The sequence below is a fragment of the Solenopsis invicta genome, chromosome 15, assembly GCF_016802725.1.
Source record: "Solenopsis invicta isolate M01_SB chromosome 15, UNIL_Sinv_3.0, whole genome shotgun sequence".
In the NCBI taxonomy this organism is placed as follows: Eukaryota; Metazoa; Arthropoda; class Insecta; order Hymenoptera; family Formicidae; genus Solenopsis; species Solenopsis invicta.
In genome coordinates, this window is record NC_052678.1 from 1,897,786 (window position 1) to 1,919,368 (window position 21,583).

General features: G+C 35.3%; 2 protein-coding genes across 3 annotated transcripts; one reads left to right on the top strand and one right to left on the bottom strand.

Moving 5' to 3' along the window:
* Positions 1–1,644: 1,644 nt before the first annotated feature.
* On the top strand, positions 1,645–6,564 carry LOC105198091 (protein phosphatase inhibitor 2). Of its 2 annotated transcripts, none has more exons than XM_026136597.2 (4): positions 1,645–1,886; positions 2,429–2,599; positions 2,717–2,796; positions 4,700–6,564. In XM_026136597.2, the coding sequence occupies exons 1-4, from the start codon at positions 1,807–1,809 to the stop codon at positions 4,912–4,914; spliced, it is 546 nt and encodes a 181-aa protein (XP_025992382.1). In that variant the 5' UTR covers positions 1,645–1,806; the 3' UTR covers positions 4,915–6,564. The 2 variants fall into 2 exon arrangements, with proteins under 2 accessions (XP_025992382.1, XP_039313714.1); XM_039457780.1 differs by having other exon boundaries at positions 1,663–1,886; positions 2,377–2,599.
* LOC105201706 (tRNA pseudouridine(38/39) synthase) lies at positions 5,245–9,983 on the bottom strand. The gene is made up of 7 exons (XM_011169847.3): positions 9,862–9,983; positions 9,380–9,606; positions 8,664–8,797; positions 8,017–8,585; positions 6,552–6,843; positions 6,332–6,468; positions 5,245–5,656 (listed from the first exon to the last, which is right to left on the bottom strand). The coding sequence occupies exons 2-7, from the start codon at positions 9,452–9,454 to the stop codon at positions 5,583–5,585; spliced, it is 1,281 nt and encodes a 426-aa protein (XP_011168149.1). The 5' UTR covers positions 9,455–9,606; positions 9,862–9,983; the 3' UTR covers positions 5,245–5,582.
* Positions 9,984–21,583: the final 11,600 nt, after the last annotated feature.

Below are 21,583 nucleotides of genomic sequence, written 5' to 3' on the forward strand. Positions count from 1 at the left end.
TAAAATAACTTTGAATTAAAAAGTTCGAATTTTAAAATTTAAACTTCAAGCAAAAAAACATGGAGTTTTTAATTAATCCTTTATGGACTAACAAAATTTAACTAAAAAAATAATACAATATGAGTCACTTTAAAAAATTTAATTATTTGATGTATTAAAAATTGACAATTTTGAAAAATCAACAAATTATAATTTTACAACTAAAGTAAAATTTTATTATTTAAACAATATAAGATGATAGATAAAGAGTTGTAATAAATAAATATCATTGCGTATATATAATTAAATTACATTATTAAAACGCACATTGTATAACAGAATTTATTCGCTCGAAGCGCAAGTAGCACATAATTTTGATGTGTAAATCGAATACATCGATCGCTGACAGCGCATACACATACCTATATTCTGTTTTACGATTCGCAGAATGGGCGTAAAACAAACATCTTTTCTTGCTACCTAGTTTGTTTGTTCAGACTGCCTTGATCTCTGTTCAGACTTGCCAATAAAAATTTTACTAAAGTATTGCACATGAACTTACTACCCAGCAAACAAAAATAAATTCAAATAAATTAAAATTTACAATTTATTTTAATTTTATCCAAGCGTTTTAGAGTCTCCGAATATTTTTGGATTCAAATAGACTCAAATGGATCAAAATATCAAACGCACTATTTTGAATTCGAATTGGTTTATTTTATATTATTTTTGGATTCAAATGGATTCGAAGAATCTGAAGTGCGAATTCAAAAATATCAAAATGAATTAATTTCACTTTATTTTAATTCATTTTTTTGTTTGCTGGATATATTGTATCAATACTATAACCCAGATAGCACAAAATATTTATAAAATATTTACTAAATATTTATAATATTTATTTTAATATTTTATAAACATTTATCAAAACATTTAATAAATGTTTTTATGGCCGTAGATTAGACTGATCATAAATATTTATCATAAATGTTTTAAAAATATTTATGATTTATGATAATTATTTGAAAATGTTCAAAACATCCGCATAAATATTATATTACACCACATAATCCCAATGAGTAAAACAATATTTCTATATTTTAAAAAACAATTTTCGCAAAAAAATTCCATTCTTAGGAATTTTTTTCGGAAATTCCGAAGCGGTCATCCATCCAAGTCGCGACCAATATTTTAGAAAATATTTTAACAATATTTTTGATAAAGTTTTTCATAATCTTTTTCCGTCATATATATAAAATATATATAAAATATTTCTATAATATTTATAAAAAATATTTATGATATATATTTATTAATATTTATCATAAATATTGTGTGCTATCTGGGAATAAAAAGCTGTCACAAGTTGCATCGCCAAATATTCTAACAATCCGTCAATTTTATTCAGATGAACTTGAAATTTTGAGAGAATATTCTTTAAATGTTGTATACAATGCCAAAAAGCAATTTTTTTTTTAAGTTTTTGATTAGGTATCTCTTATACAATTCTAGACATTTGGATACAATTTTAGCAAAGACTCGAACCACATTCATCTTTTGATGCGCCGATTTTATCGACAGTTTTGTGAAATGGATAGTGGTTTAGTTCTAAATGCAAGTATTGACGTTAGTGGCGTTAGTGTACATGAAAAAGACCCGGATGGCCGTTCTTAGGTTTTTCTCTAGCACTGTGGCGAGTGAGTGACATCAAGTGACACCCAGCGCAGGCAGGTTATTCTGCCGGAACAAAATCCATTGGTAAACATGCAGCAGCCGCCGCAGCATTACCATCGTGAGTGACCCGTCGTCATTACGCCCGACGATATAATGGCAGAGAACCTGTCGAAACGGCCTTCCAAGGGTATCCTCAAAACATCCAGCAGTTTTGACAATCCGGAGGCGCCTAGGTGAGAAACCGACGTTAATTGAATTTCGATATGCTTGCATAAAAATAGAGATAACGCGCGCGAACGTCGCCGTCCCGACGTTAAAGGCGGTACGCGTGACTCGCGTGTCACGCGCGCTACACGATTGTTCAGTATTTATAAATCGCCGCGTCCGTGTCGGGCTTCGACGAATCCGGTAAGAGAGAGAGAAGAGATCGCCGAGCTCTCCTCTCGGGGATACGTGCGCTTAATTCAATATCCAGCTCATCCAGCTTTTTGCTCAACGTCACCTTAGAAACATGATAGTTTAAAGATTTTCCTCCCTGGAAAACGTGAAAACATCTTCTTTTTTAATCAAATTTGATGATTAAAGTAAGCACATTCCTTTGGATTAAATTTAACGAAAGACGAGAAAGATAAAAATTAAAAGAATAAAATTGTTTGAATATTTGCTTAGAATGTAAAGTGACTGACATTACCCAGCGTTAGTTGACACAGATTCTATTTTTAGATTAGATGATGAACACCATTTTTTTATTTACCTCACTTTAATCAAACTGTAGACCGAGCAAGGAAACAACATGGGACGAGATGAATATCATTGCCACTCTTCATCCTGCTGATAAGGACTATGGCCACATGAAGATCGAAGAACCGAAAACCCCGTATAATTTTGAAGGCCTCCAAAATGAGCATGAGTTTGATCAATTAGATGCTAGTGCTCTTGCAGCAAAGTGAGTAGAAAAGGATAATTACGTATCTAATAATTATTAATATAAATTGTATTATCAATTACATGCTAATGAAAATTTGAAATACTTGATATTATTTACTTGTTTGTTAAAATTCAGATTAGCTGGAGGTAGTAAGCCCAAAATCTTTGAGGAATCCAGTGAAGAAGAGGAGGATGAAGAAACTCCTGAAGAAAAAGGTCAGCCAAAAGATACTTTTATTTTCCCAGATAGCAAAACGCTAGCAATTATTGATAAATTGGTAAAAAATCAGATTTTGACTGTAGATTCAAAGTCATCTGCTTGATCAAGTTGCTCACAATCTGTCGATAGAGATATTTACTATCAGAAAAAAGGCAGAAACCTGGATTTTTTAAACCAGTTTTTTTATTTTTGAAAATTATAAATTTTCATAGAATTTTATTAGTACTCAAAAAAATTTTTGAAATTTTATTTATAAATTTACATTATATCTCTCTGACAAAGATGTTTCTTTGATCATTTTTTGTGAATAATGCAAAATCGATAAACAATAAATATGGCATACACATCTATGTATATTTTCGTGCAATTCGCAAATTTTTATTAAAAAATTGATAATTAAAAACAACGCATTGTTCTAAACTAATATTACATGTTTTGTCACTTTTTGTATTCTGATGAACTAGATATATATTGCAGGCAAATTATAAGTCATATATAATTTTATTTTTTTAGTACTTTTTCAAAATTTTATTTTTAATATTTAAAACTCACAAGTGGTTTTTATTTATGATTATATCATTAAGAAATCTTAAAAGGTGTGATAAAATTAATTTATTTCAAAATTACATTAAAGAATTATTTAATCTCATCTGAAAATTTTTCAATATTTTGAGGATTTTCAGGGAATTCTTTTATAAAATTTGAATAAACATCTTTTGTCATATTATCAGCAAATTGGTAATAAAAGCTGCAAATCTTGTTTGATTTCTACTGCTAATCTGTTAACATAGTATGCCAACACACTTTGTCACATTTGTGACGGCAGTTTGTCGACATCAGACATAATACATATTTTATGTATAATTTGTTGCTTTCCTGTGAAAAAATTTTGTCGAATAATTAATTAAAATGTTACTAAAAATTTTCTGAAATTGTTGCACGTTTTGAAACAACAGATTTCAATAGAACTATTAAAATTGTTTTATTTTTGGCACTTTGACGTCTAATTTTGAGAACGCTTTTAAGAAATCGTTTAAGAAATTTTATTTTAAAAAATACTCTTTTCAAGACAAAAGTAAAAAAATTACGTTGTTTTACTTACAAGAAATATAGAACTTCTGTGTCCTCTTAGCAGCAGTGTCATAAATTACTCACGAGTGAACAACTTCCGTAACTTTCAATTTTCGAATATTTTAGCAATAATTAACAACATTTTTAGCGAAATGTTAGAGAAATTTCAATATATTTACAAAGAGAGATCACTACATTTTCAGTGACTATTCTGCAATTTAATTGAAAACTCTTCTTATCAAAGGTATCAGAGAAATTTCAATATTTTCAGAGAAATATTATTAAATTTTCAGAATAATTTTCAGGCAAATTTTAGTTCAGTTTTACAGAAGTTTCATAAATTTTTCGGCAAACATTCAACAATTTGAGTAAAAATCATTTTAGCAAAAAAATTTCAATTTTCAGTGAAATTTTTGGATTTTGTAGAGAATTATCAGTTTAATGACTTTTCTTTTTTCATTTTTTTGCTGAAAAAAATAGTAATTAGGGTTTCTATCATCAAAAATTAATAATATTAAGATATATTAAAAGATAATATTAAAAAGATGAAAAAACGAGCAATTCAAATAAAGATAGTAAAGACAGAAAATTATATTTTAATATTAAATCATTAATTATTACGCATGTTTAAAACTTTACAGTCTTCCTCAACCAAATATTAATAAGTTAATATGTTATAATATTATAATGTAGATATTATAATAAAAATAACAGAAACCAAAAGATATTAATAACACCTGCTCTGTTCAAAATCTGTCTCTGCAGACATTGCTTTATCTGGATTTATGATATATAAAAATTTTGATCATCAATGCGTTCTATTTTTAGAGAGGAGAAGAGCCTTTGAGGCGAAAAGAAAGGGGCATTATCGAGAGTGGCATGCTGTACAAATGGCGAGACGACTTTTAGAGCAGGATGAATTAGAAGAAGAGGACGAGGATGGTGAGGGTAAAAATAATGAAGAAAATTCGTCAGAAGAAGAGAGCAATTTCGACACTCGTTTTAAATGCATGCCGTCCTGTGATAGAACCGAAAAGAAATAAACGAAAAACATCGATTAGCATTTTTTTTTAATCGTCCATCATGATCACAATCTCGCGGCAATATCGACTTTCGCTATTTAATGCTATCGCGATTAAAAATATATCGAAAAAGAAAGTGTTAACACTACATTTGAATACCCGAACTAAATTTCGCATTTTAATTATGTATATATTGCTCTTTTTCAGCTCCATCTTTATAGCTCTTTAGCTCCATTCTCTGTAAATAAACATTTTAAAAACCTGAATGTTTAATATAAACCGCTGTTAGATTTTCCAAGATTAGATAATGCTACAATGACATTGCGAGTATTTGGAGATATCAACAAGCTGTGCACAGAAAATTCATGTTCGATCTATTTTGATTTTCGTAGATTATAAAAATTTATAATGTTACTTTGCAAAAGTGTCGCTCGTCGTTTCGCGTGTATTATTGCAGGCCTATCGGCGTTCTCTTCGCACAGCGTTCCTGTAAAATCTAATGTTTTTTGGACAATTCTCGATCGCTATCGAAATTTGACGAACAATAAGGCTAGACAAAGCCCTCTCGCATATAATAAAAAGTTAAGACACTGTATGTAATATTTACAGTAAAAAACATGTGTGTATTTAAAACTGTTAGTTATGTGTGTAATATTTTACACAAGTTCTGTGATTAGTATAGGCATATGCTATGTAACCTCGGAATGTATGACTTCAAATTTTCGTTTCTTCTCGTAATGTTTAATTTTACTTTCCAAACTGTCTGTAAAAGAAAATAGATTGTAGATTATATACATACACGTAGATAAGTAAAATTCAATTTGTACTGAGAGAATTACGTAGTATAAGTCTGTCCAAATTCATCAAGTTTATCCATTTGCGTAATCACTCCCTATTTATTCCTATTCTTAATTCATTTCTTTAGTGGTATGTAACTAATTGATTGCAACGCATAAATACAACGAACACGTGTTTATATGATAATCTATCCTCTTTCGTTGTTTATACATCTTGCACATTCACATTCATTGAAACGACAAGGAAAAACGTTCAAATGTTCGTAAATCAAATCTTGGACAGGCTTAACTTGATTAACTATTATGTTGTATATTTAGAAAATGATAATCTCAAGTATAGAAAATGTCCAAACTTGGCGACATCATATTTAATATAGAATTAAAAAGAGAAAAATATGAAATTACATATATACGATCAAGATATTTTGAATGTCTGTATTATAGCCGAATACAAAGCATATTAATAGACTTCAAACGGTGTATTTGTATGCATAATGTCTCGAAGTTAATAAACATAGGCTATAGATAAGTAAGAAAGTAAAGAAACATTTTTGCATAACATATCGATACAGCTTGAAATTAAGTTCTGTTTCATTGACGAATTTATGCTCACTAATTTTGAAATTGAATAATATGCTTACCACACATTTCTCTTAACATCAGTGGATGATATATTTTCGACTGTATTCCGAGAAGCAGACAATCACTTTGAAAATCAGTATTTACACAGTTAACAGAATTTTTCAGTTCCATCAACATATTTTTAATCATTGTAGATCTGCATATATCAAAGAGAAACTTGATTACAAAATCGATCATATGTACAATTTGTGGATTATATTTCTTTTACAATAAACGTACTTTATAGTATTGAGAGCCCAATCCTGTTGCAGTATTTTAATGGTGTATAACAATTCATTTTCGTCGACAAACCATTTTATATTTTCGTAATCACAATGCCAGAGATTCAATGGAACTTGATGAGCCATATTGTATTGCGGTTTCTGTGGACAAGTCTCTGTGTCTAATAGCTTCAAGATTACTTCAGGCTCCTCTTTTCTTTGCCCCACCAATAATAAGATGCCCATTAAACAACGAATTTGATGCCACAGAAAGGCTTGACTTGTGATTTCTAATTCACACATATCATAGCCTTCAAGATAAAACAAGAATTTACCGTACATTATACATTGATAGTACCTCGATGGAATAACACATTTATTAATATATAATAATATATAATAAAATCTTTTATAAAAAAAAATTATAATCTGTAGTTATGTAGATATATTTACAAAAATAGATGTAGAAATATTGATTTTTTATAAAATATTGTAATAATTGTTTACACAATTTCGAAATGGTATTTCAACAATACTATAATATAGTGAATCATCTGAGTGGTATATTTGCAAAATTAAATTTGGAAAAAACTGTTTAACTAAAAAAATATTTTATTATTACGTAAATAAAAAAAATTAAAAAATTAATACATATACAAGCTTATAGAAACGCATATTAATCTTAAATTATAATATAGAAATATTGAAATGTTAAATAATTATAAAATATTTATATCTCAAATTTGGATTTATCTAATTTTTTAATATTATTTAGATACTTTATACTGATAAAACTGCATTATGACATATTATCTTTAATGCAACAATTACTGAAAAAACTTCGTCCATTTTATATATAGATTTTATATATAGATTTTATATATAGATTTTATATATAGATTCAGAGTCCTTGCACATAAAGATGAGTAGTACAAATTTTAGAGCATAAAGACTATATTAAAACTGCATAAGTGCCAACAATTACAACAGCTGTGTTATGACCTCATAAGTGATATGTGAGGGATATTAATTTCGCTACTTATGCTTGCAGTATATTTGGAATTTGTTCTGGAGTAGAAGATATATAAGCGATATATATAAACTGAAGAGGTTCAAATATTGATATGAGATAATCTCAAAAGAACTACTAGAATTATCCTAATTGCCGTTCTTGCAGACAACTTCTTAAAAGGATTACTTAAAAAAAGGCTTTGTGCAAAAAAACATGAAAATATTGAAATCTAATGACGAGCAACTGGACAAGTAGAACATTTTTTTTTAAACACCAAAATGATTTTCTTTTGAGGATTTAAAACTATTTAATTTTTAATATTTCCATTATTATTATTATTAATTGGAATACACTTGGGAAGTCAGAGGCTTAAAATGGGCAAAGTTCTTTTCGTTAATTCATTACTGGGCAGTATTTGCACAATATGTTTACTGGGATAAATAATAAGTGGCTGAAAAGATTGAAGACTTACCTGTGGATTTTTCCATGCTCTGCTCATTAACAAAGCTCACTTTTGCGTCAATTACGGTTCTTTTAAAATTGATTATGCCATTGGCCACGTCCATTTTACAAATATTACGGAAGTCATGATCTCCTACAACGTACTTGGCAGCTTTGTTCATGGCATCTATGTCTAAATTGCCCCTCGGAAAGAAGTATTTGTATCTCCTATATTTGCAATCGAATCTCGCGGAGAAATTAGATGCAACTGGACACCACGCCACACACCTTATGTTCGTCGGCAGCAATCTATTCAGCATTTTACAATAGGGCAACTCATTTGAAAGGTTGCCCTGATCCTCGGGTGCCAACTTACTGCGTATGTCCAGTGAGATCACCTGCGAAAACGAGCTGACACCCTTATCAGTGCGCCCGCAACGATGGTAATTCGCGCTCTCGCGAGATTCTATGCAGCAGCTTTTCAACAAAGCCGCGAAAAGATGGTGCTCAATGGTGTTGCAATTATCTTCCTGCACAGTGAAACCGTGATAGTCCCAACCAAGATAATAAAACTTCAACAAGATATGCCTCTTGTGACATCTACGATTAAAATTGTAGAATATATTACTTAAATAGGGAGAGAAAAGAGTGTGATAAGTTCAGGAGCAACATATTTACCGTGAAAAATCAAATGTCTTTCTTACTTTCCATGAGGTCTCCTCTTTCTTTGATTTAATGTCAGTATTCTTTGTGATCGACACTTTTAACTGCTCAGTGTGAGCTTCCAATCGCAGTATTTTATCAATTAATTCCTACAAGCCAAAAACATCTACATGCAGATGTAAAATATATAGGACAATTTAAACACAAAACAAAAATAAATGTTGCAGTGATTGAACATATCCCTTAACCAAAACACTTATTACTATTAATCTTAAATGTTTTTATATTAAAATTTAATATTGCATTCTTTAAATATTTTAAGATATATCAAGTTATTTCAAATATTATAAAATTCACGTTAAAAAAATTGTTAGACAATTAGGTTAAAATTTGTTCTTTCTTACAATTTTTTTCTAAAACCATATACTTATCAAGATATTTGTATTTATTTTATAAACAATACATCAAGAACAAATATTTAGAACAAACATTTAAGACTTTAAAGACAAGTGTTTACATTGTCCAGATGTTGGTTCATGCAATGTTTTAAACATTATTTTTGGAATTTAAAAATTTTCATATTTTCGTATGCTAATAATAACGTTTTATATTTTATGCTTCAGTTAATTAAATCATTTTACATAATGTATCCTTACAATAATTACAACAATTTTGGCTTTACATCATTACATGTCCGGTTATAGTATATTGCGCAGTTGCAAACGTCATACCGATTTATCGAGCAACTCCAATTGCTCTCTTGTGCTTCTTCCCGTTTTAGCACGTTTTCGTAAGATCTTTGCCATGATCACGACAGCGAGAACTAGTTGCAATGAACATGGGAGACCCTTAATAAATATTATTAAATGCTACAGGCGTCAAAAATTTGGGTTATGTTGCGCTACACGTGTTTGGCAGGTGGCAGCAGCAGCGCTACCATGGTGGAAGTAAAGTCATTCTATTTAGAAGTAAAGTTATTCTATTTAGAAACTCTCTTTCAGCATAACATTTTGTACAACTTTGATATGAATTGAAATATTTTATACATAATATGAAGGATTTTGCAGGAGCATCGCAAAGAATTTTACTAATGGTCACTTTTATAATTCTATCATTAAAATTTAACCTTCTTTTTGTAAAATTTTCATTTCTCCGAAAAATCTTAATAGAAATGTATTAGAATTATTTGTTTTACTTTCTCCGTGATATATACCTATTGAAAATGGTTCTACTTTTTCAAGTTCGTCTATTTTTATCAAGATAGGTCAAAACTGACTATTGCTACTTTTTGTAAGAGCAGAGAGAAACCTGTGAGCGGCCACGGCGGCCTTTTTCCTATAACGCTTCGAAACTTGTAGGCTCCGGCTGATAATGTACCGTCCGGTATTACCGACTGATATAACGAAAGGCAAGTTAGTTACGTTTAGTAACTCGCGAGGTCAAGGCGTGCTTTTTCAAGAGACTCACTTGTGGCTCGACCCTGGTTGTAACAAGTTCAAAAATACACTCGTCGTTAATTACAATTATTCTCGTGTGCTAATTACTACCTCCTCTAATCCTGAACACCGTGGGCATTCAGAGAGGAGAAGACGGCTGCATTTGAGCCCACATTGGTGACCCCGACGTGATCAACGTCAACTAACGACGACGAAATTCGTCAAGCAAAAAGACGAAAAGAGGCACACTAAGCATCATTTCGAGAAACGTCTTGAAGTCTCGAGCATTCCGTACGAAGCCGAAGAGACCTGTTGACCTTACACAACTACGGGTATCCTGAGTCCCCTGAAAGATTACAACGAGCGTGGTCGAGCCCAGCGGCAAGTAAAAACCACCGCATAACCACGTCCGCGAAACTTTTAAAGAAGCAGACATATTGTCTTCTGGAAACGGCCATATTTTCTCCTTGCGGACGAATTCGGAAAAACGGCCATATTTTCTTCCTGCGGACGAATTCGGAAAGCGGCCATATTTTCTTCCGGCGGACGAATTCGGAAAGCGGCCATATTTTCTTCCTGCGGACGAATTCGGAAAGCGGCCATATTTTCTTCCTGCGGACGAATTCGGAAAGCGGCCATATTTTCTTCTTGCGGACGAATCCGAGAAGCGGCCATATTTTCTTCCTGCCGACAAAATTGGAAGGCGGCCATCTTTTCTTCCTCCTTGCGAAACCATCGCAGAAACTCAGCTACTTGTCCCGCCCGTCAACGATTCATCCTCTCAAGGCATCAAGACAGCAGGCAGACAGCTGGCTGGACAAATCCTTCGAACAACGACTCACACTTGCGTACCGTAAGTCCGTTCCAAATCAAATAACGGGCGAACCGCAGAAAAGAGCTAATTCATTTCTCATTCGAATGTAATCTGTGCGCGTACCATTACACCAGTTATTTCGGATGTAAACATCGCTCTCGCCGTTGTTATAGCTCGTGTATTAATCTTGCCGTCAATCTAACTCGCATCATAATACCATTTTAATCGTTAACGCATGTGCGTATACTATTAATAGAATAAGAAACATTCGTCGCGTATAGTTAGTAATTAAACCATTACGTCATGTCGGACTCGGAACAACCAGACGGCCCCTCAGGCAACCCTCAGGTTAGCACTTACCGTGTACCTAAAATTCCGCCCTTTTGGCGCAATAACCCGGAGACTTGGTTTATGCAAGTAGAAGCAACATTTCGAATTTCGAATTGCAAAACCGATCGTACCAAGGCAGATTATCTCATCAGTGCATTAGACAGCGAGATCGTGGATCAAGTCGGAGATTTAATTTCCGAAAACCCTCCTTCTACGGGTTATTACCAGTCACTCAAAGACAGAATTTTATCAATATTTTCGGTTTCACCCGAAGCACGTTTGCGACAATTACTAAAAGGCCAGACACTCGGTGACCGAAAACCCTCGCAATTATTAAATCACATGCGAACATTGAACAGTAATCAATGCAACGCAACAGTTTTAAAATCTCTTTTCCTTGAACAATTACCTGAGTCACAACGAGCTATTTTAGTAGCCATGAACGAACCGGATCTTCAGAAAGTCGCGGAAATCGCGGACAAAATCGCCGATATAAGCAGCCCCGAAGTGGCAATAGCTCCCATACGCGCTAGTTCTGGTGCAACCAAAACGCGTCACGGTGATACAAACGCTCAGTCGGACACTGATAAGCAAATGGCAGAAGTTATTAAACGCCTTACGTCCTTAGAAAATAAGATAGCAAAGCTAAAGCTAGAACGTTCTATTTCGCGATCCCGCTCTAAATCCAAACAACGTGACTCGCAAAATCCTGACGCTAAGTCAGGTTACTGTTTCATTCATCAGAAATACGGTAAAAAAGCAACCTCTTGTAGGAAACCATGTTCATGGAAAGACGACCAAAAATCGGAAAACTAAATTCACCTTCTCGGTTAGAGGCGGCCGACCAAGGTGGATTCTCGCATAATCGCCTCCATATTCGCGATCGAAAAACCGGTCATCGTTTCCTCGTCGACACAGGCGCAGAAATTTCAGTTTTAGCCGCCTCCACAGCGCAAAAAAAGACTCCTTCAGAGCTCAAATTATTTGCTGCTAACAATACACGCATCGACACGTTCGGCGAGCGACGCCTCACGCTAGACCTTGGACTTCGTCGGGCGATTTCATGGAATTTTTGTTTAGCTGCCGTTCCGTGTTCAATCATCGGTGCAGATCTCTTAAAACATTATAAGTTAGATGTTAGTCTTAGTAAGCGGCGCCTTACGGATAGCACTACCAAATTGTTTGTCACAGGAAGTATTAATACTGTTCCGAACTTATGTCTCTCTACGGTAGATCATTCAAATGATTTTGCCAATATTCTCGCCGAATTCCGGGAAATCACAGGCGTCCCCCAAGAGGCCACTCGAAAAACGAGTGATGTCGAGCATCACATTCTTACAAATGGCCCGCCCACCGCAGAGCGTCCCCGACGTCTGGCGCCAGATAAATTAAAGGCTGCCAAAGCGGAATTCAGACGCCTCATGGAGTTAGGGATTTGTCGTCCTTCGAGCAGTCCTTGGGCCAGTCCCATCCACTTAGTTCGTAAAAAATCAGGCGAATGGCGCGTATGTGGCGATTATCGTCGTCTTAACGCCATGACAATCCCAGACAAGTATCCAGTGCCTCACCTGCACGATTTTTCCACAAATCTCCAGGGAAAAAAGATTTTTTCTTCACTCGATCTCTTACGAGCATACCACCAAATTCCCGTCGCAGAAAATGACATACCAAAGACTGCAGTCATCACTCCCTTCGGCCTATTCGAATATGTTTCAATGACTTTCGGCCTTAGAAACGCTGCTCAGACGTTCCAACGATACATGCATCGCGCACTCAAAAATCTCGATTTTGTCTTCATATATATAGATGACATTCTTATCGCTTCCTCTTCAATAGAAGAGCATAAGGAACATCTTCGTACAGTATTCTGTAGACTACGAGAATTCGGATTGTTTATTAACCCAGCTAAGTGCGTTTTCGGCGTAGAGGAAATAACCTTCTTAGGCCATCTTATTAACTCTCAAGGTTTCAAACCTACTTCAGAAAAAGTTGCTGCCATTCAAAATTTTCCTAAGCCAAGCACAGTTGTCGAACTTCGACGGTTCCTAGGTACCCTAAATTTTTATAGACGCAGTCTCCCGCATGCTGCGAGCGTACAAGCTCCACTCCACGTCTACTTGCAGGATTCACGCAAAAATGATAAGAGAGAGATAGCATGGACAATGGAAGCGGAAACCGCGTTTGTCAAAGCCAAGCAAGACCTGGCAAATGCGGCTTTATTAGCTCACCCGTCCGAGACCGCGGAAACGCGCATAGTCACAGACGCTTCCGACATCGCAATGGGAGCAGTTTTAGAACAGAGATTATCCAGTTCATGGAAACCTCTTGCCTTTTTTTCGCGTAAATTTACCTCAACTCAATGCAAATATAGCGCGTATGATCGCGAATTAACAGCAATTTACGAAGCGATCAAGTTTTTCAGACACTTTCTGGAAGGTCGTTCGTTCAAGGTTTTTACCGACCACAAACCGCTAATCTATGCGTTCAAACAACATTCGGATAAAGCCTCTCCTAGGCAGTTGAGGCAATTATCTTTCATCGCGCAATTCACTACAAATTTTGAATACCTACCTGGCGCGGATAACGTCGTAGCAGACAATCTATCGCGTATATCAGCCTTGCAACTACCCGTGGACATTGAGTTAGTTGAACTAGCCGAGCAACAGTCGTCAGACGACGAACTAAAACACTTACTCAACTCAAAAGAGTGCTCACTTAAATTTAAAAAATTTCTTTGGGGAACCCCCCATACAGAACTATATTGCGAAATGTCAGGTGAATCCATACGCCCATATATACCAAAGCCACTAAGGAAACGAGTTTTTGATTTGTTCCACGGTCCCGCTCATCCCAGCGCTAAGGTCACGGATCAAATAATCCGTCAAAGATATATTTGGCCTAATCTTCATCGCGATGTAGCCGAATGGGCGCGAGCATGTACGGACTGCCAACAATGTAAAGTCACACGACATATTAAGCGAACTCCCGCCCATTTTACCTCTCCTGACGCGCGCTTCGAACATGTCCATATGGACATCATAGGTCCTTTACCTTTATGTCAAGGCTACCGATATTGTTTAACGCTTATTGACCGTTTTTCGCGCTGGCCGGAAGCCATTCCACTACGTGACACATCAGCCCGAACAATCGCTCAAGCGTTTTATGACAATTGGATCGCACGATTTGGCGCACCACGAATTCTCACAACGGACCAGGGCGCACAGTTTGAATCGCAACTTTTTTCTGCCCTTCTATCCCTTGTGGGCTGCAAGCGAATCCGTACAACAGCGTACCATCCGGCCGCAAACGGTCTTATAGAAAGATGGCACCGCACCTTGAAAGCAGCCATTATGTGCCACGATACTCCGGATTGGGTTAGCGTACTGTCACCTGTCCTATTAGGCTTACGCACACATGTACGTTTAGACACCGGCGCCTCTCCCGCAGAATTCATCTATGGCACAACCTTGCGCGTGCCAGGCGAATTCTTTTTGCAACAAGATGTTACTCCAGACCCGCAGATCTTCCTAGAAGATTTCCGCGAGTACATGCGCCAAATTAAACCCATTCCCGCAGCACATCACATCAAAAAACGTCCATTTTGCTTTAAAGACTTATTTTCGTGTTCCCATGTATTCCTCCGTTGCGACGCGGTCAAAAAACCCCTCGAACGGCCATATACAGGACCTTATAAAGTTTTACAACGAGATTCTGATCAAGTCTTTACGCTTGAAATAAACGGTAAGCCTCAGAGCGTAGCCGTCGAAAGGCTTAAACCTGCTCACTTCATTAACGATAAGACGACGAATGTTCCCGGCATGGCGGACACCTCGCAAACAACTGAATCATGTAAAACAATGCCGAAAACTTATCCCAGCGCACGTCCGAAGAAACACGTAACTCTTAAATTAACATAAGTATTTTTATTTCATTTTCATGATACGTCAATAGCGTTATAAGCGCGCAGACTCTGTAAATGCGTTAATTTAGACTTAGCTATTAAGAACTATGTACCCAAGTACTACACATGTTAAACAACATATTTTCCCTTTTAGTTTATATACGTTTACACTCAGGGGGGAGTACTGTAGGCTCCGGCTGATAATGTACCGTCCGGTATTACCGACTGATATAACGAAAGGCAAGTTAGTTACGTTTAGTAACTCGCGAGGTCAAGGCGTGCTTTTTCAAGAGACTCACTTGTGGCTCGACCCTGGTTGTAACAAGTTCAAAAATACACTCGTCGTTAATTACAATTATTCTCGTGTGCTAATTACTACCTCCTCTAATCCTGAACACCGTGGGCATTCAGAGAGGAGAAGACGGCTGCATTTGAGCCCACAAACTCCCGTACACTAGTGACGCACATCTATTCTGGCCAGAATGGGAACTACGTGTCACATTCATTTTCAACCCGCCGTTAAAAACAGTGTGGATGTTAGCACGGACAACAACCTACATCCATTTCTCGAGAGATGGATGTGGATTGTTGTCCGTGCTAACATCCATTTTGCTGTAAATAAAATCTGACGCGTATCGCGTGTGTTGCATCCAGAACAGGGGTCGAGAATGTGCACAAATGATTAATTACGTCTACTTTCGCGTAATTTTTTATTTATTATAGTCTGAATTATTTACATTAACATTGATATTAATACATATCAATACGTATATGCCCATATTTTGCACAATCATATTTTTACTTAAAAAAGATGTTTAATAGTAACAGAGAGAATTTGGTTCTTTAATAAAGAAACATTCATTTTACGCAGTACTTAAAAAATAATTGTAATTAACATCGCATCATATGATGAAAAAGAAATAAATGTCTTTCCACGAATAAATATACCATCTTTTTATTTTTACATAATTCTTTATTATTTAAATGTCTTTAAATTATGCTTTTGAAAAAATTAGCTTTTTTAATTTTTTTAAATCTTGACGCAACTCTCTCTCTCTCTCACTCTTTCTCTCTTTCTCTCTTTCTCTTTTAACGTGACTGTCCTTTAATTGTTTAGGCCTTCAGTTAGAGAGAGAAAGCATCGCGGTGATAGACATGGAGCAAGCGGCGATGTTATCTCTATGGATACCCTCCTCTTCACTCCCCTCTCGACACTACACGTTTTCCGTGCTACGTTTAGGCCGTAAAATTCAGAAAGAGGATTTCGGAGGATTTCTGCGCAGGGACGTAGAGAGACTAGAAAGAGCCCACTCTTTTTTTATTATGTTACAATGGCATATATAGTCGTGAGCTAAAAGGTTGCAACACGTTTTCTTCGATTGTTTTTGAAATGTAGACTTGCTCATTAAACGGCGAACGTCATTGGTTCTTACCTGTGGATCCAACCAATTAAGCATCAAACCATCTACCATAAAAAAAAATGTGTTGCTACCTTTTAGCTCACGACTATACATGCATACGCATGATTTACAAATGACAACACGCGCGATTAATATGGCACAATAAATAATAATAATAATAATAATAATAATAATAATAATAATAATAATAATAATGTAATAAAAATCAATGAAATATATGGATACTTGAGTATTATTTTTATTCTCTAACTTACAAACGTGAAGATTATTGATCTGATTTTAATACAACCTTTCAACAGTTTTTACGAAATATCACGTAAAGATTAATTAAAACTTTACAAAAAAAAATTAATTAAGAATTATATAATAATATACGATATAAGGTATTAAAGTGTTAATCAGTAAAGTAACGGATTTTAATCAAATTCTTCTCGATATTAATCGATGGCAATTGTGGAAATGATGGAAATGGGATGGCAATGGGATGGAAATATTGGAATGAATGCAATGATGTTAATGGAATGGCAATAATGGAAATGATGACAATGACAATATATATAGCCTGACGGCAATGACGGCAATGGTGGAAATGATGGCAATTACGACAATGTTCTCGATGTTAATGATGGCAATGGAATGGCAATATGGAAATGGAATCGCATAATGAAATGAATGCAATGATGGAAATGTTATCAAAAAAATGGCAATGATGGCAATAATAAAAATGATGGCCATGTCGGCAGTGGCGGCAATGGCGTAATAATAATGGCAATGATGAAAATGGGATGACAATGATGGCAACGATGGCAATAATGACAATGATGGAAAAGATGAAAAGTAGGCCATCCCATTGGATGGCAATGATGGAAAGAATGCAATTATGGAATGCAATTATCGATTCCTGAATGACATGAGCTTGCTGCTGTATTTGGTCTGCAGCCATATAATATTTCCATTTCATCATAGAATGGACAACGTTTAGTTGCAGCTCCACTAACATTATTATCTCTTTAGCATTTAAAGTATGCAAGTTTTAAATTCTTTAATTTTAGCTTTATCTGCTCTACAGTTTTATTGTAACCTCTTTGTTCCATTTCTGAAACAAGTAGCCGGAAAATTTCAACATGTTTATGTCTTTTTCCATCCATTATTGATAATATTTGTTTTTCCGTGCATAATTCTAAAAAAACACGCGTCTCCTCTTCTTCCCAATTTTGTCTTTTTTTACACATTATATTAATTATCGCAGATTTATTCTCACAAGACGAAGACATTTAACTATTAACTAAAGAAAACTTGAGAAAACCTAAATCGCCTATTACATAATACGGAAATGTTTACACCGTTACAAGTGTGCTGAAAATGCGTACTATTTTGATACGATACGTCTGTTTGATTTGTATCGTACCAGACTATACGTCATCGTTTACACCATCGAATTAAATTAATTTAGTACGTATATTGTACTTAGTACGCGTATCAAACAACCGGTGTAAACTAAGCCATTGCCATCAATGCCATCATTGCCACGATTGCCGTCATTATCACAATTGCCATCATTGCTATCATTGTCACAAATGCCACCATTTCTGCTACTGCTATCATTGCCATCTTTTTGATAACGTTACCAAGCATTTATTCCATAATGTGCCATTCCATTTCCATATTGCCATTTCATTGCCATCATTAAAATTATCGAGAACATTGCCCTAAGATTGTCAGGCTATAGGCTGACTAATGGCACTGATGTCAATCATGTGCATTGTTGAAATGTTGAAATGAATGCAATGATGGCAATGGGATGGCAATGTTGAAATGAATGCAATGATGGCAATGGGATGGCGACGATGGCAAAGATGTCAATGATGGCAATAATGGGAATGATGGCAATTGTAGAAATGACGGAAATGGGATGGAAATAATGGAATGAATGTCATGATGGCAATGATGAAAATGATGACAATAATGGGAGTGATGGCAATTGTGGTAATGATGGCAATAATGGGAATGCTGTGAATGAGAGACTATCTCACATATTCCAAGCAGAACAGGGAGTCACCACTACATCAAAATAATATCAAAATGATCATTAAAAGTGACTTTTCGATCAATTAAGATTTGATGTCATTTTCACTTACTGTTCTGCTTGGGATTAATCTTTAGCGGACAAATGGTGAGAAAATCGACCAGAGACCTTTAGTCGATTTTTTGACAAAAACTTGACGAAAAATGATGAATTTTTTCAAAATTAAAAAAAAACTTGGAAAAAATTAACTTCTGACATTTAGTATACGACAGTCGAAAGGGTTATTAAAACGCGGAATGGTTCATAAAATTTCGGTAACAATTTTGCCGTAATGCTTTGAGCCGCGGACGATCGGACGTGGTATCTCTTCAAAACGAGCTCCCACTACAAAAACTGTACCACGCCGACGCTGATTATAATACATAACTTGTTTTTGGTAGGCTTGCTCGAGATTTTCCGATACCCATTCAACGCTTGTAAGTCTTGCATACATCGTGACCGATATTTTGCCACTATAATGACATGAATAATCTTTAGCGGAAAAACGGTGAAAGATAGTCCAACTTTGGTCAATTTTTTGACAAGAATAGATGTCAGAAGTGAATCCTTTTTCAAGTTCTTTTTAATTTTGCAGAAATTCAGTGGACTATCACTAACGCCACAATTGCCATCATTCCCACTATTGTTATCATTTCTATCATTGCCATATCCATTGCCGTCATAATAGTGACAATACGATTGCCCGATCGCCATCATCGCCATCATCGCCAACATCGCCAACATCGCCATAATCGCCATCATCGCCATAATCATCGCCATCATCGTCAACATCGCCATCATCGCCATCATCGCCATCATCGCCATCATCGCCATCATCGCCATCGTCGCCATCATCGCCATCATCGCCATCATCGTCATCATCGCTATCATCGCCATCAACATCGCCATCATCGCCATCATCATCGCCATCATCGCCATCATCATCGCCATCATCGTCATCATCATCGCTATCATCGCCATCATCATCAATATCATCGTCATCATCGCCATCATTATCGCCATCACCGCCATCATCGTCGAGATCATCGTCATCATCGACATCATCGCCATCATCGCCACAATCGCCATAATCGCCATAATCGCCATCATCATCGCCATCATCGCCATCATCGCCATCATCATCGCCATCATCGCCATCGTCGCCATCATCGCCATTATCGCCATCATCGTTATCATTGCCATCATCGCCATCGTCGCCATCATCGAGATCATCGCCATCATCATTATCATTGCCATCATCGCCATCATCGTCATCATCATCATTGCTATTATTGCCATCATCATCGAGATCATCGCCATCATCGCCATCATCGCCATAATCGCCATCATCTCCATCATTGCCATCATCACCATCATCGCCATCATCGCCATCTGTCGTTATTGTGAGATACAATTGATGTGCAGGGAACCGTACAAAAATCAGGGAATCTTGAATCAGACCAATAAAGATAGAAATGGAACTTAAACTTTTATTAAAATTATACTCAATGTACACTCAATGGGCTAGCGCCTGCAACAAGAATACAAGTAATTCATTTCTCGAAACTAAACTAAAAATATTGCAACTTAGTAATTAAAAGAATATTACATGCTATGCATTTGCACGTATAAAATTTTGATTTATCACGCTTACGATTAGACAAAGAAGATGAAGAACGACCGTTCACACAGTGCATAGAGATACAACAGTACGCTAGATAGACTCACGAACTAACAAAGAACTAATTATCATCGCCATTTACAAACACTTAAACCCTACAGATCCGTTATGATAAAAGTTAGAACACTTCGGTGGGCTATCAGAGATATTAGAGAAATTCGCAAAAATAGTTTTACTAAAAAATTCCGTACTTTGACTGATATAACTCTTTCGTTAATCACTTTAGCGATTTGATCCATTATGATAAGAGTTAGAACTCTTATGGGGCTATCAGAACTCGCGAAATAATGGCAAAATTAGCAAAAAAATTTTACTTAAAAATTTCGAATTTTGACTGATATAACTCTTTCGTTTTTGACTTTAGCGATACGATCCATTATGATAAAAGTTAGAACTCTTCCGTGGGCTATCAAAACACAGAAATATTGGAGAAATTCGCAAAAAAATTTTACTCAAAAATTTCGAACTTTGATATAACACTTTCGTCTTTTACTTTAGCGATTCGATAGATTATGACAAAATTTAGAACTTTTCGGTGGGCTATCAGAACACAGAGATATTAGAAAAATTTGCAAAAATGGTTTTACTCAAAAATTTCGTACTTTGACTGATATAACACTTTTGTATTTCACTTTAGCGATTCGATCCATTATGATAAAAGTTAGAACTCTTCAGGGGGCTATCAAAACACGGAGATATTGGAGAAATCCGCAAAAAAAATTTTACTCAAAAATTTCGAAATTTGTCTGATATACATCTTTTGTTTAAACTTTAGCGATTCGTTCCATTATGATAAAAGTTAGAACTCTTCGGTGGGCTATCAGAACACAGAGATACTAGAGAAATTCGCAAAAAGAGTTTTACACAAAAATTTCGTACTTTGACTGATATAATTCTTTCGTTTTTCACTTTAGCGACTTGATCCATCATGATAAGAGTTAGAACTCTTATGGGGCTATCAGAACTGGCGAAATATTTGCAAAATTCGCAAAAAAAATTTATTTAAAAATTTCGAATTTTGACTGATATATCTCTTTCGTTTTTCAATTTAGCGATTCGATTCATTATGATAAAAGTTAGAACTCTTCTGGGTGCTATTAGAACACAGAAATATTGGAGAAATTGGCAAAAAAAATTTTACTCAAAAATTTCGAACTTTGACTGATATAAGTTTTTCGTTTTTCACATTAGCGATTGGAGCCATCATGATATAAGTGAGGACTCTTCCGGGAAGTATCAGAACACAGAAATATTGGAGAAATTGGCAAAAAAAATTTTACTCAAAAA

Bases quoted from the DNA above. Each gene is read 5' to 3' on its own strand.
- LOC105198091 (XM_026136597.2), top strand. From the start codon at position 1,807: ATGGCAGAGAACCTGTCGAAACGGCCTTCCAAGGGTATCCTCAAAACA. The intron at 2,600-2,716 runs GTGAGTAGAAAA...GTTAAAATTCAG, and splicing joins GCTAGTGCTCTTGCAGCAAA to ATTAGCTGGAGGTAGTAAGC. The intron at 2,797-4,699 runs GTCAGCCAAAAG...TTCTATTTTTAG, and splicing joins AGAAACTCCTGAAGAAAAAG to AGAGGAGAAGAGCCTTTGAG.
- LOC105201706 (XM_011169847.3), bottom strand. From the start codon at position 9,454: ATGGCAAAGATCTTACGAAAACGTGCTAAAACGGGAAGAAGCACAAGA. The intron at 8,798-9,379 runs GTATGACGTTTG...TTTGGCTTGTAG, and splicing joins TGGAGTTGCTCGATAAATCG to GAATTAATTGATAAAATACT. The intron at 5,657-6,331 runs GTAAGCATATTA...TTTCTTTTACAG, and splicing joins GATGTTAAGAGAAATGTGTG to ACAGTTTGGAAAGTAAAATT.